We start from the raw sequence: 15,282 nt of genomic DNA, 5'->3' as shown, positions 1-15,282 counted from the left end.
TTTTAATTGCTGTGTTCCACGTTGTTGGTGATAGATAGGCGTGGCAGGGGTGGATTTTGGCATCCTCAGTGAGGACAAAATTTAATGCCTCCCCCCCAAATATTTATTATTTTCACAATTTTTTTTATAGTTGCTTTTTTATCGATCATTTCAATAGGTATCTGTATAAATCTCACCTCATGAGAAGAGAACACTCCCTGGAAAAGACCCTGATGTTGGGAAAGATGGAGGGCACAAGGAGAAGGGGACGACAGAGGACGAGATGGTTGGACAGTGTTCTCGAAGCTACAAACATGAGCTTGACCAAACTGTGGGAGGCAGTGGAACACAGGAGTGCCTGGCGTGCTCTGGTCCATGGGGTTACAAAGAGTCGGACCCGACTAAATGACTAAACAACAACATTCGTATAAATATATGATGATGAAAATGATTATTTTATGCCCCCTTGGCTCGCCTAAATCCAGCACCGCATGTGGTATCCAGGAAGAGTAGCAAATTGCCTGGTGATGACCATGGAAAGACTCTAGCAAGCTTAAGCACTTGAAGGATTAAGAGCCATTCAGCAAAGCTATTCCAACTGCCTAAAGTTCAGTGTACAAATAGTAGTACTGTACTGTAATACCAAACTTTATGTATAATTACATATAAAGACAATGCACTTTATTAGTTGACATCAAAGGGAAATAAATCTTACTATGGAGTTCATGCCTAGTAAACATTTCCCAGAGAAGCAATAAATGCCATAGCTGCTTAAATCCCATTCTGCTTTATAATGGATGGGTGAATTGCCAACATAGGGAAATAATACAATAGACTGTATTTTTGGTGGACTCTAGAATATGCAAGGATATACAAGGAATAAGGGAGGGGTGTCTCTCTGTTTCCATGCCTGTTACCTGTGTAGTACTGTGTAGTTTGTGGCATACTGAACAGGAGGAAACATAGAAGCCAACTCACAGGGGCTGAGGGGTCTTCACATCCCCCCAATAAAAAGTTTGAGGAGGCTGCCCCCCCAGTTAATGGGCATTGCCATTCAAAATATGTGTATGCACTACATCATGTGATTATTATGTGGGGTGGAGCTGACTTTCCTTCATTGGAGGTTTTTAGGCAAAGTTTGGATAGCCAGAGATTCTTTAGCTGTGATTTTTGCATTGCAAGGGGTTGGACTAGATGACTTCTGAGATCCCTTCCAGCTCTTCAGTTCTTTGATTCAGTACCATAAGGTGCACTTCTCCAAACTACAGATAAGAATGTGTGTCACTCTGTAAGATAAATTCCAATATTAGGTACAAATTCCGTACACACCAGCAGATGCCACACGTGAACTCAGTTGCACCACCAGGAGTGGTTCTGCTCATTTCAATGTGGCCCAGAAGCTTATGCCACCATAAACAGCATAAGATGCCACAAGACCCCACTTTGTATAAAAGAGTCTGAATACATACAGTTGCAATCTGGAAGGCACTTTGGAGCAGTCTTGTTAACATTAATGAAATCACTCTGAAGAAAGGACAGGATTGTAACTTCAGACTTTTAAAACACAAAGCCATGTATGCCAATTAATTAATTAATTAATTAGGAATATTTATAAACTGTTAATCACAAAACACCATAGCATTATAAGAAAAGAAAAGAACATAAAATAAAACAAGTACTGTAAAACAGATGAAACAGTTGTATTATTTTTTAATCAGGTACTGCCCACTAGTAAACTCATCCCTCTAGGAAGGCTTGCAAAAAATGAAAATAGGTTGTTAGCATCTGATTAAAGGTGTAGAGTGTTGGAGCCTGACTAATTTATATGGTGAAAGTTAAGTCCATTGCATTCAATGGAGCTTACTTCTTAGTAAGTGTGTTTATGACTGCAGCCTTAAAGATAAATTGTGTATGAATAGTGCATGTTTTTTACTGCCTTTTTGGATTGGGACCTATTTTATTTTTAACTGCTCAAGGGCTAATGATACCAGCTAATTTCCTCCCTACCAGTGTCTTTCATTCCTGCCAAATTCTGAGTGACATCCCATGATTGCTATTGATCTGTGCTCTCTGTGTTAACTATTAGCTGCTGGGTACTAATCAATCATTAATGCCAGTGAGAAGAGCTATCACATTTATCAGTGGACAGCAAATACACACACACACACACACACACACACTCTGAGGCTGTGATCCTAAGGGTTTGTGTGTCCTTTTGAAAACTTCAGTATGTAGGTGGGCTTCAGATAATAGATCTAATTTATTTGCAAAAGGGTTACTACAGCCAGACCTTTAAGCCTGCCTACTTGGAAGTAAGTCCTTGCAATTTAAAAGATACCTACTTCATACCAAGTGTGCTTAGGAGTTTGACTACACAGACCAGGCATGTTCATGTTTACTCTGAAGTAAGTCCCACATGTATTCAGTAAGCCTTACCTGCAGGTAAGTATATGTAGGATGGAACCCTTGGAATGCTTTGACATGAAACTGAAAACACCTGAGCTGCCTTAATTATTACAATTTGCATATACCAATAGAAGCTTATATATAAGATGCTTGTTTGGTTAGAACATGGACTATGGGATAGGTGTGGCTCAGTGGTAGAGCATGTACGTTCCATGCAAAAGGTCCCTGGCAGCTCCAGGTAAGGCTATGTTCTTAGCTGAAGAAAGGATGATGCTAAAGGAGACATTGAGATAAAATTCAGGCAAGTTTTTGCTTGTTAAAATTTAACATGTAAGTGTAATAATGTACCTAGGCCAGGAGCAACAAGGAGCATGTCCCTAGAGCAGGTGTGGAATGAAGAAATTGTACCTTCTTTTGCTGCGGTGGTTTTGCATAGTTCTGGGGTATAAATGTGCATGTGTTTTAAGTGTGCGCACACAGGTAAATGGATGAGTGTGCCCATAATGATTTATAGGTTTGTCTGTTGTTTTTAAGGTATATGTGCATGGGTAACTAATACCTGTATACATATCCAGAACTGTACTTGGGGTTTCTGCAGTTCTATAAGAATAACCCTCCCCAAAAATCTTCCCACTTGGAATAGGAATGGGGGGTAGGGAATTCATAACAGGGACAGCTCAAGAAACTCCCACCAAAGACCATCTACTACTGTGGATGGGAAAGATCAGGTCATGAATCTGGACGGAAAACCTGAAGTGTGCATGTGTGGATGTCCTCACTTAAATTTGCACACACAAAATGTGGATTCTCAGCAAAGTAAGAACCCCATATGGATGTGCTTTATGTTATCTCAGCAGTTCTTACAACAGTCCTGTAAGGTAGGGCAAGTTTGCGACCCCCATGTTTTCTTCTGCGAAGAGGTGAGGCTGAGAAATTGAGACTTGTCTAGGATAACTCTGTGACTTATAGCTAAGGTGAGATTTGAAGAGGGAACTTTCTGTTCATCATTTAGTTTCTTGGTACAGTAACTACATTGGTTAGTTTTCTCTGCTTTATTAGTTTGAATTCACCTAAATAAATATTTTTTAAACTATTTTAACCCTAACCTGGATACCTTAGTTGGTTAGAGCACGGTGCTGCTGACGACGCCAAGGTTGCAGATTTGCTCCCCATATGGGACAGCTGCATATTCCTTAATTGCAGGGTGTTGGACTACTAGATAATCCACAAGGTCCCTTCCAACTCTAGAATTCTATAAGAACTATATACCTGTTAATTTTTTGATGGGATACAGGAAAAGTGTGTTCAGATCTTGTGATCTCTGTTTTGGAGATGCCAGGCTTTAAAACTGGAGAAGCTGTGCAGAAGTTATTACTTTGACCCCAATATTGTCTGTTAACAAGGTCTTTGAGTAGCAGGAATGGGGAAGTCTGCAATCATTGTAATCTTTGAGAGCTGCAATTAGAGGCACTGCTAAGGCCTTAAAAGACATGGTGAACACCTGTGGTGCAAATGTGCATGTGCTAATTTATCCACTAGAGATGCAAATATAGGCTGGCTTTCAGAAGGAAAGCTTGCTGGTATGTTTACTATTTTATTGAGTTCAGTCATAAAGGCTGATGGCTCAACCATACTGGAGCTTTTTAAAATTCAGGGTGATTAGAAGAATCATTATGATGATCAGCGTATGAAAAAGCCTGAATTTGCTCTTATTATTCCCCCCCTCTTGCCTTCCCCAGGTTAAGGTTAATTTTGCTGTAGCACAAATTCACAAGAAAGTGGTGTGAGAGGTTTGCAGGTAGCAGCTGCATGCTTATTGAGTATGCAAAAATGCTTAGAAAATGGATGTGCATAAATTTTCACGCCAGATCACTGGAAAAGCTAATGATGACAAATGGGACAGCCCAAAATAAGCATCCTTCCCAGGTAGCACTTTCTCTCCCCCCCCCCCCCCGTTCCTTGACAACCTTTCAATTTACCCCCACAGTTGAAATTCTGTGGCCTTACTCAAAAGTAAGGCCCATTGATTTCTATGAAATATGCTGTTAAGTGAATGTGCCTTGGAGAGAATAATTTTATTGAAAGTAGGAGAGTAGAGCAATCTGTGTTGAGAGTTACCTCTTTCTGCTAACACACCTGCCATTTCTGCTTTTATCTTCACTTCAACAAGCCCTTACTCCCGAGGCAGCACTTGGTGAGATGTGTGGCGCAGAGTACTGTGTGTGTACCATGCAATCTGCCTCATACTTCTTAAACCAGTGGTGTCCAAACTTTTTTCAAAGAGGGCCAGATTTGATGAGGTGAAGGGCCGTGAGGGCCAACCAAAGTTTTTGACCTTTTTTTAGGATTGAAGTTGTTGAGGGTTTTTTTAGGATTTTACTCCAGGAAATAAACTGCCACAGGGGCCGGATTACAATGACCAGTAGGCCGGGTTAGGCCCCCAAAACAGTGCCTGTCTTAAACTAATTTTAGCTGCCCTCTATGCGGTGGAGGATACTGCCCAATCTGGTTGGCTTTTATACTTACTTGCCTCAGGCAACAAAATGCCTCAGGCCAGCCCTGATCAAAACTTATCATTTAGGAGGCTCTGCAGCCCTTGCCCCCATCCCCAAATCTGATCCAAGGGTTGGGGAAACCTTTGGGACAGCATTTGGAGCAGGGGAGGTGACATTGAGGGCTGCAAGAGAAAGGTGGAATTGCTATCCATGGCTCCCACCCAAATGAATCCTAGGAACTGTAGTTCGTGAAGTGGGTTGGAATTGTAATTATGTGTGGGATAAACTACAGTTCCCATAATTATTTGTGGAAGCAGCGTGCTTTAAATGTAGCTTGTTAAGAACAGGAAGTAGTTCAAAATTAGGCAACACAGGGATTGGACTGTTACTTCTACTCCCACTGAGTATGCTTTCTAACATTTTTATTTCTTATGTTATTTTTGGTGTGAGTGTGTATTTGGTAACTTTCCACAACTACCTGTTGGGGTGGAATATTTGATTGCAGCACCTTTTGAAGATGAACTGAATTTGTAACAGTTTAGCTGAAGAGCCTTTGAGAAACAACCTGCTTTATAGAATTTATATCCCAAACTATGCAATTTCTTTTTTCTTCTTTTCTAAGAAACCCTCCTAGAGTGTGTTTGTCTCCTAAGTCTAGCTACAGCAGCACACTTGGTGCTGGGAGGAATGCACCCATATATATTTTTTCAGCCTATAGTTTTGCACATTAAAAAATTATGCTTACAGCTATTGGAAAATTAGTGATTCTGAAATGTTGATCTGTGGGAGACACATCTAAGAAGATGGATTGGGTTGTCAGAATGCTGGCATATGTGCTATGTTTGGAGATTTCCTTTCCAGTGGGACATACAAGTAGGACAGTAGTGAGGAAACTTTTCAGCCCAGGGGATGTATTCCATTCTGGGCAATACAAGGGCCACATACCTATGGCAGATATGACCAGAGGCAAAAATGGACAGATCAACAAACGTGAATTTTACTTTTCTATCCAGACTAGCAATTGGCATGATCAGTGTCCAAGGACACATTCTAGGCCAGCCATGCAAAAATACTCAAGGAAGGTGTGAAGAGGGGCAATGAGGGCTGTGGCCTGGTGAGAGTTGCAAGGGCCATATAGAGGGAGTTGAAGGGCAACCTTAGGGGCCTGGGCCTGAGGCGGGGCAGTGTGAAATGGGAAATGCTGGCATGCCCAGACTTTGGTGTTGGCCTTAATTGCCTCATAATTATGACTGCTGGGTGTTTAAATAGCCATAGATCATCTACAAGGAAACTCTGGGAAGTGCATTAATATGAAGCAGGAATGGAGATTTAGGATGGAATATTCCCATCTTTCTGCTGTTGAAGAAAACATTTTACCATGAAAGAGGATGTAAAAATGGAAAATAATACTATCATGGGCTGGCTGGATGCAGAGGAGTGGTGGGAGGCACCAGTTGGGGAACCCCAAAGTTGGACCCTCAGGAGAAGGCTCAGAGTCAGGGGACTGGTGGTGGGACATTGATGAGTAGTGCTTGCTATGTGTGCAAGACCTCTAATGGGGTAAATGGCATCTGCTTAATGCCACAAGCCTATTTTTGCTTACCTAGGAGCAAGACTCATTGAATTAAATGGGGCTTGCTTCTGAGTAGCCAAGGATATGATTGCGTGGCACATCTTGTAAAACAGACTTTTTAGAACTCCCTTTCTCTCCCCCCCCCCCACATCACAGGTAGGCTTATGGCTGGTGGGGTAGTACTTGTGGCTGGTGTGAAAAGAGAACACACTTCGCACATGTTCAAAGGCACTCTTGGAGCCCCACAGACCGAAGCTCCCTGAGAACTTCCGAAAGGGCTGAAGTCCTGGCGCGGTCTCTTCTCTTGCTGAGTGGGGACATTCGTGGGGGATGGAGAGAAAGAATGGCCAGCGCCCCCGCTGTGCTTAAATGCCTCTAGTTGGCAGGGCGAGGTCGGCGGCAGCCTCTCTGTGCATGGGTTTGTGTTTGAGGGAGACGGTAACAAGCCCGCGGGGGAGCGCGCTCCCCCACCCCCGCCCCAGACGGCAGCGCATGCAGCGTTCGCTCATCAGGGTCTTCTGCCGGACCGGGGAAAAGCGGGCGAGGGAAGGAAGCTGATCTACACGCGCGTACACCTTCGAGGCGAAGAGGACGGAACAATATACCGCGCCGCGCGTGCACCTTACGAGGCTCTTCGCCTCAGCCCTTCCCCTCTTCCTCCGCCCCCGCCCCCGCCCCCCAAGTTGGTTGAAGCGGGCGGAGCTAGTCGCGCACTCGCGCCTGAGGTGACAGCTGTGGCGGCTGCGCTGCGAAAGGGGGCCTGGGCAGGCGCGCGCGCGCGCGCCGGAGGGAGGCACAGGAAGCGCGCACGCACAAACACACGCACGGCCTGGGCCTGAGTGAAAGGCAGCGAGCGGCAGTGGCCGCAGCGCGGATACGCACATTTACAGTCTCCTCTCTCTCTGGCACCGTCCACTCGGTCTCGGGGCCGAGAAGACGCGCGCGCGCGCGCGCACATCCCCCAACACACAGACACGCGCGACCGAGCGTGGAGCAGGGGGAGGAAGAGGAGGCGGAGGCGGGTGGGGGAGGAGGAGGAGGAAGAAGAGGCGCTCCCGGTGCCGAGGGAGAGCGCTGGGCGGCCGGGCTGGTTCCGCCGAGGCGGCCGCGGGCGGTTGGCGAGGCGGGGACGCCCCCTCCCCCCGCCTCCTGCTCTCCCCCCGTTCCCGGTACTGACCCTCACACCGGAGCCAATATTCCCGAAATTAAGAGATACGCTGCGGCGGCGGCGGCTGGAGCTGCGGGGCCCGGGGCGGCCGGGACCGGAGGGGACCGCAGCGAGGCCGCCGCCGTCGCCGCCATGGAGGCGCTGGGACCAGGTGAGAGGGGGGTGAGGCCTTCATGTATATGCATGCAAAGGGTGTGCGAGGTGTGTATGCGTGCGAGTGTGGTGGGAGGGGCCCAGCGGTGGTCTTGAGGCCGTGGGTGACGACGTGGGTCACAGTTGGGATGTGATGGAGGGAAGAAGGAAGGAGCCCTTGCCCTTGCATGCCTTGCTTGGGAGTGACATTGGGAGCGGGGGTTGCTCCACCTGGGGGAGGCTGCAGAGGTGGGGCTGGGAGTGTTGTTGTTGGTTTTTCTTGAAGGGTGGGGCTGGGCCATGGGGCTTAAATGGATGTATTTTCCAGCAGAAGCCTTGGGAGGAAGGAAAGGCTTGCTTAACCATTTGTTTATTTAGGTGAAAGGGGACGATGTCCGCAGACAAACCATTCATTTAAAGCACACACACCCCTTCCACATCACGGGAACTGTAGTTTGGCTACCATAGAACTATAACTCCTAGCACCCTTAAGTGTAAGCCCCCAGGATTCTCTTGGGGATGTGTGTGCTTTATATGTGGCCTAAGAGGCTGATAGTGGTGACCCTGTTGCGTTTGTGCCTTGAGGGCTATTTACACCCACATAGCATGTAATGTTTTTAGGTAGATGCTTAAAAAAAGAGGTGGTGGCAGCTTGGGTGTATATCTGGAAACTACTGTGTGCAGTAAGCAGGCTTGCACCTCAGTGTGAACTCAGCCCCGCAGGGAAATGGGCTCTGACCAGGCTTGCTTTAAAAATGGGTAAGCCTGTAGCATAGTAGTACCCTCTGCAGGCTAGCTATTAAAGTTCTGGGCCCTAATTTATCTGGTTTTAGGTGTGCATTTTATTGTTCATTCTCCCTTGCCAAGGGCTCTGGGTGGGTAATAATTTAAGTGGAATGGAGCAGTTACTTTTGGATGTCAACCCAAACTGGAAAATCTTAGCACCAGTTGCAGAAGATACAGGTTGATGATTAGATGTAGGGCCCAGTTATGTTCTTGGGATCTTAACCTTAGGACTGTGATAAGAGTTGAGGTATGTATCAGTAGTACTGGTGAGGAACTTCACTCTTGAGCTGATGGAGCTCGTAATATATAAGAGATGTGCCAGGATTGGGCAACAGAAATAAGCGCTAGAAGGATAGCTAATATTCTTTGATTGAAGAGGGTCCAGCTTCAGCATAGTAGTATAATGAATTGATATGAGATGTGATAACATTAAGGTCTGGTTCATTTGGCTAGATGGAACTTGGAAGCATTGTGTTCATGAAGGAAACAACCGGTTAGCAATTGGTTGTGGTTTTTGGGGTGATGTAGGGATTTCTGCCTCCTGTTAGGTCTTTTGTCTCCTGAAATAGTTCAAGTGATGTTCTTTCTTTTAAAGTAGATTCTTAAGGCTTATTTTTTTCCAGCCAATCTTTGTCTAATTGTGTTTGGTCTCCTTTTTTAAACTTACATTATCTAGTTGTCTGAACCATAAACCCATTGAGTGGGACCTGTCCTTTATGTGTATTTTGTACAGCACTTTGATTTTGTGGCGTTTATTGTTTTAGTTATCATTAATCATCCTTGCTTCAGCTTCTGTAACCTGGAGTTCTGTTGTGGGTAATTGTTGTTGCATCCTTCATCTGAAGTCTCTCATCTGCACCCCCACTCTGTTCTGGTAAATGTAAAACTGTGCCAGTGTTCTCTTTTATGTATCTCAAATGTTGAGGGCTAAAAGCTGTTACTTAGATGAGTCACTTTTGTAGTGCATTTTATATTTTTATCCTACCTTTTGACTCATGAGGAGCCCCCAAAGCAGCTAACTATCCAATAGTGTACAGAAATATAATTGGATGTCGTGCTTTAGATCTATCCTGTGAGACTGTTGTCCTCTTTAGTCTTCCCCATATTCTCCATTTGCAGCCTGCAGCTTCCTTGAGAGTCTTGTCTTGGGTACTCAGTGAATTCCCACCTGGAAGTGGTATGAGTTGCTGTTGCTTAGCATCATCATTAGATTTGTTTGGGTGAGCTTTTGGGGTGGTGTGTATGTTTAACCTAGGGTAGCTATCAGAGGTGGGTCACTGCTGAACATCCAACTATTCAAATGGAGTGGTTAATCTGGCAGTTTGCCTTTTCAAGCTTTTTTTGTCTTGGCTATTAAAAGTCATATTATGGGATGACTAAATTAGTTCTGTGAAATTTATTTGTGGTTCAAGGGAGGGAGGAAGTGATGTTGTCATCTCTCAGAGGTGCTTGCAAGACCGTCTACTGAGGGAACCTTCCTTGGATCTCCTTGTCTTGAGAAATCAGATTTATCTTGTGTTGAGAAATTATTCCTATTTTGGCAATGTGGTTGGGTGGGCAATTGCTTATTGGATACATGTCATTACATATAAATTCTTTTAAATTTGGGCTTCTGGATGGAGTTTAGGATGGGAAATTCTTTGGTTACCCTGATGGATGTTCTGTATTGCTGCGAAGCATGGCTTTGTTGATCCTCCTTTCTTGACAGTTTTCAGTACCACTAGATTATTTTATTTTATTTATATTTTAATTTATATACCACCATATACCTGGAGGTTTCAGGGTGGTTTACAGAATAAAATAAAAATATAAAACCACAAAATACATAATAAAAATAAAAACAGCAACAACCCAGTAGTTCTGTTGTCTTGGGTACTCAGTACCCCAAAAGCTCACCCAAACAAATCTAATGATGATGCTAAGCAACAGCAACTCATACCACTTCCAGGTGGGAATTCACTGAGTACCCAAGACAAGAAATAACCCCCTACAAAAAAAAAGTGGCACCCTTCTGGACAATCTGTGTAGATTGCAGGAAAGAGTATGGTGCTTCAGTGGTTCTGCTCCAGCCTTGTGGGATGGTTCCAGAAGTTGGTGCTGTAACTGTTGCTCTGCCTTGTGGAAGTTAACCTCGCATGGTTCTGCACTCTGCAGGGTTCTACTCTAATACTTATATGCCACTGCTGGGCGAGGTCATTTGGAGATTTGGGGCACAGTGTCATTATGTTTTTATTTCTCTTTTTCATTTGTATCAGATGCAGTGTATGAATGGCTAAAATCAAGTAATGAACTGGATATGAATTAATATGTTCAATCCTGACAAGACAGATGCAGATGGTGGGTGATTTTATTAGAAAGGATCTAAAGGACATTCTTCCGCTTGTTGGGTTCATACTCCCCATTAAGTAGATAGCTATTTGGGAGTTACCCAAGGCCTGGCACTGTTTTTGGATGTTTGTGTAGCAGCTTGTGTTCGGTAAGCTTTCACTGATATGTCCACTGTGCCCTTTTCTGAAGACTCGGGGACTTGGCCATAGTCATGCATGCTCTGCAACCTTTTAAATTAACTCTTATAATGGGCATTGCATGCACCTTTCCTTATGGACAGTCTGGACCAGCTGAAGGTTGGAAGTCCAATAGCGTATCTTTTGTCAGAGTTCTGAAAATGTGTGATGGTCATTCTTTGTGAGCCCTACAGGTTGCCTCTTGGTTACTGAGCTGAACTCCAGATACAGTGGTGCCCCGCAAGACGAATGCCTCGCTAAACGAAAAACCCGCAAGACGAAAGGGTTTTCCGATTTTTTAGTGGCTTCGCAAGACGAATTTCCCTATGGGCTTGCTTCGCAAGACGAAAGCCCATACGGAAATCTCCGGGGACAGTGGGGAAGCGCAGCGCGCCTTCTCCTCTGTTCCCGGACCTGTCCTAAGGCTTGCGGTGGGAGGTCCGGGAACAGAGGGGAAGGCGCGAAGGGCTTCTCCTCTGTTCCCGGGGCTTGCAGTGGGAGGAGGGTTTTTCCTCCCCACCGCCAACATTCAGAACAGCATTCTGAATGTTGGCGGTGGGGAGGAAAGCCCTCCTTCCACCGCGAGCATTCAGGACAGGTCCGGGAACACAGGGGAAGGTGCGCAGCGCTTCTCCTCTGTTCCCGGGGCTTGCGGTGGGAGGAGGGTTTTTCCTCCCCACCGCCAACATTCAGAACAGCATTCTGAATGTTGGCGGTGGGGAGGAAAGCCCTCCTCCCACTGCAAGCCTTCAGGACAGGTCCGGGAACAGAGGGGAAGGTGCGCAGCCTGCTGCCCCGCGCGAGGGGCGCTCTTAAGCAGAGCGCCCCTCGCGCGGGGCCGACATTCGCCGCTTGGAGAGCCCTGCGGGGAAGTCCTGCAGGGTTCCCCAAGCTGCGAATGTCTGTGCCGCGCGAGGGGCGCTCTGCTTAAGAGCGCCCCTCGCGCGGGGCAGCAGGCTGCTATCCGCAGCTTGGAGAGCCCTGCGGGGAAGTCCTGCAGGGCTCCCCAAGCTGCGAATGTCTGCCCCTCGCGCGGGGCAGCAGGCTGCTATCCGCAGCTTGGAGAGCCCTCTGGACCTCTTCTGAAGGTGGGTGGGGGGCAAAAGTCTTTGTCCCCCCTGCCTGCCTTCCCGGGGGATTTTAAAATGCTGGCGGGCGGCAGCGCTGCCGCCCGCCAGCATTTTAAGATCGCCCCGGACAGCGGAGAAGTCCTCCGCTGTCCCGGGGTTTTTAAAATGCTGGCGGGCGGCAGCATTTTAAAATCGCCCCAGGACAGCGGAGAAGTCTCCGCTGTCCCGGGAAGGGGGGGGGGAAGCAAAGACTTTCGCCCCCCCCCCCGTCGGCCTTCAGAAGAGGTCGGGGGACAGACTGTCCCCGGACCTGGTCTGAAGGCAGTTTCCATAGGAACGCATTGATTGATTTTCAATGCATTCCTATGGGAAACCGTGCTTCGCAAGACGAAAAACTCGCAAGACGAAAAGACTTGCGGAACGAATTAATTTCATCTTGCGAGGCACCACTGTACTGATTTTGGCTTACACAGCCTGAGTCTACTCTGTGATACATTAAAGATCACTTTCTCCCATATAGACTCCTCCCTACATAAACTGTGAGTCACCATAAACAAGAGAGTGCTTTCAGTGCTGCAATAATAAAGTATTTTCAGCAGTGGTGCCTGGATTGTGGCCCTCCACGTGCATTGGAGTTGGGCCTTTTGTGTATCCAAATGACATGTTTTTCACCTGTGCTTTGTGTAAGGTTGAATTCTGATGTTACTGTTGTTCCATGTTGCTCTAAACTCATTTCAAAAGGATTTTTTTTAATTGACTAGATTTTTAAAATGCGTGATGTCCATGTTGCAATACATTTACCTATAAAAACAGAACTCTATTTTTTTCTTTGCAGTGGACAATTTTGCTAAGACTGTACATTTGGCAACTTTTTGCCTTTTGACAAGCGAGTAAGTGAAACAATGGGATTATTTTTTTTCCTTAAAAGTGTCCTTAATAATTCCTTGATAAGGGATCCAGTGTTGGTTGAGGTTTAGGTTGTTAGCTGATAGCCCCGGAAGTTGCCAGTTTTTTATTGCAAAATGTGACCAAGCGTTGGTTTAAGCAAGCTTAATGGAGCTGGTAAATTCACATGCAGAGACTGCACCACTTCTCTGTTCACTTGTTATTTCACTTCCTTTGTCACTTTCAGGAAAGAGGAACACAAGTAGGTTACTGAACTTCACAGGGAGGTTCCTCTCCAAAGAACTTAGAGCGTTGGTGTCCTTGTGAGGAGTCTGTGAGGCAGGCAAAGTTCACATTTGGGGGATCCCTTGTGGAATGAGTATGGCTTAGAGCAGGGGTCAGCAACCTTTTTCAGCCATGGGCCGGTCCACTGTCCCTCAGACAATGTGGTGGGCCAGACTATTTTGGGGGGGGGGGGAATGAACGAATTCCTATGCCCCAGAAATAACCCAGAGATGCAGTTTAAATAAAAGGACACATTCTACTCATGTAAAAACATGCTGATTCTCAGATTGTCCGTAGGCTGGATTGAGAAGGCGATCGGGCCGCATCTAGCCCACAGGCCTTAGGTTGCCCACCCCTGGCTTAGAGAGAGTGATGACTTGACCAAGGCTACCCATTGACCTGAGCAAGGTTTCGAACCTGAGTTTCCCACATGCAAATCCTCTGTTTTTGTCGTTTAGTTGTGTCCAACTCTTTGTGACCCCATGGGCCAGAGCACGCCAGGCACTCCTGTCTTCCACTGCCTCCCGCAGCATGATCAAACTCATGCTGGTAGCTTCGAGAACACTATCCAACCATCTCATCCTCTGTCATCCCCTTCTCCTTGTGCCCTCCATCTTTCCCAACATCAGGGTCTTTTTCAGGGAGTCTTCTCTTCCGATAAGGTGGCCAAAATATTGGAGTCTCAGCTTCAGGATCTGTCCTTCCTGTGAGCACTCAGGGCTGATTTCCTTAAGAATGGATAGGTTTGATCTTCTTGCAGTCCATGGGACTCTCAAGTGTCTCCTCCAGCACTATAATTCAAAAGCATCAATTCTTCGGCGATCAGCCTTTATGGTCCAGCTCTCACTTCCATACATCACTACTGGGAAAACCATAGCTTTAACTATACAGACCTTTGTTGGCAAGGTGATGTCTCTGCTTTTTAAGATGCTGCCTAGGTTTGTCATTGCTTTTTAAGGCAAATCCTCTAGCATGCCACAATGGCTAAATATGTAGAAAGGCTGATTCACAAAAAGTCTCTTAAATGGTAACTCTTTCTAACAAATATTACATTGTACTCATATTGCATTATGCACCCAAGTGGATTCACTTTTGATTTATGCTCATTATGAAAATTTAGGTGACCCCTTGCCATTCAGGGTTGAGGGAGAAAGAAGCTGGTCACATACAGCACACAGTTAAACTATGGAATTTGCTTCCATGTGATGTAGGGATGGCCACCAACTTGGATGTTTTTAAAAGAGGGTTAGACAAATCCATAGCAGATTAGGCTATCAGTGAATGCTAGTCATGATGCTTGTGTACTGTCTCCTGTGTTAGTGTCCCTCTGAATAAGAGTTGCTGGAAAAACTTGCTTGCAGGCTTCCTGTAGGCATCTGGCTTGCCATTGAGAACATGATGCTGGACTAGATTGGTCCTTAGTTTGATCCAGCAGAACTGCTCTTAGGTACCGGTATATGAAATGGCTTGTGCATTGTGAAGCAATTATGCTTACTTGTGTGAAGGATGGTGGCACCCTGCTTCAGTGGCAACCTAGATGTGATCTTTCCTTTTCTCTCTCTTCGTGCCAGCAGTGACTTATTTATTGCCTAGAGCAAGGAATGTGGGATTCCCACTACTTACAGTGATGTACTCAGGAGCTGAATTCCAGTTAAATTCTGAGTCTACTTGATAAAGTTTTAGTCATAGATTAGTTTAACCTCTTCATTACTACAGCTCATAATAAAGAAATTCTTGGCTTGGTGCTATTTAAAGAATTGCCGTTGTGAAGGCTTCATGGATATGATGACTCACCTTCTTAATCAAATTCACCTCAGGAAGAATTGTGAAAACAGTTGCTTTCTTTAACAGTATTTTATCTGCTTGTTTGATATTTAATAAATTTCTATGCCATCCAAGAAGCTACATAATTCAGAGCAGGGTTCAAAATTAGCAGGGCGCCAGGTGCATTTTGCACCTAAAGATTCTCCATTTGTGAACACCTCCCAAAGTCAGGGTG

The 15,282-nt window shown here is 45.7% G+C and overlaps 1 protein-coding gene across 1 annotated transcript in view; it reads left to right on the top strand.

Moving 5' to 3' along the window:
- The first annotated feature begins 7,264 nt into the window (after positions 1–7,264).
- Positions 7,265–15,282, top strand: part of LOC310850322 (protein argonaute-4) — a 32,631-nt gene continuing 24,613 nt past the window's right edge. Inside the window, exon 1 of the mRNA XM_083751702.1 lies at positions 7,265–7,772. Coding sequence (XP_083607828.1) covers positions 7,754–7,772 — 19 coding nt within the window. The 5' untranslated portion in view covers positions 7,265–7,753. The remainder of the gene's footprint in view (positions 7,773–15,282) is intronic.

The sequence above is a fragment of the Podarcis gaigeae genome, assembly GCF_964106915.1.
Source record: "Podarcis gaigeae genome assembly, chromosome: 8".
Lineage (NCBI taxonomy): Eukaryota > Metazoa > Chordata > Lepidosauria > Squamata > Lacertidae > Podarcis > Podarcis gaigeae.
Note: the sequence above shows the minus strand (reverse complement) of the source record. Positions and strands in the feature narration are given on the sequence as shown.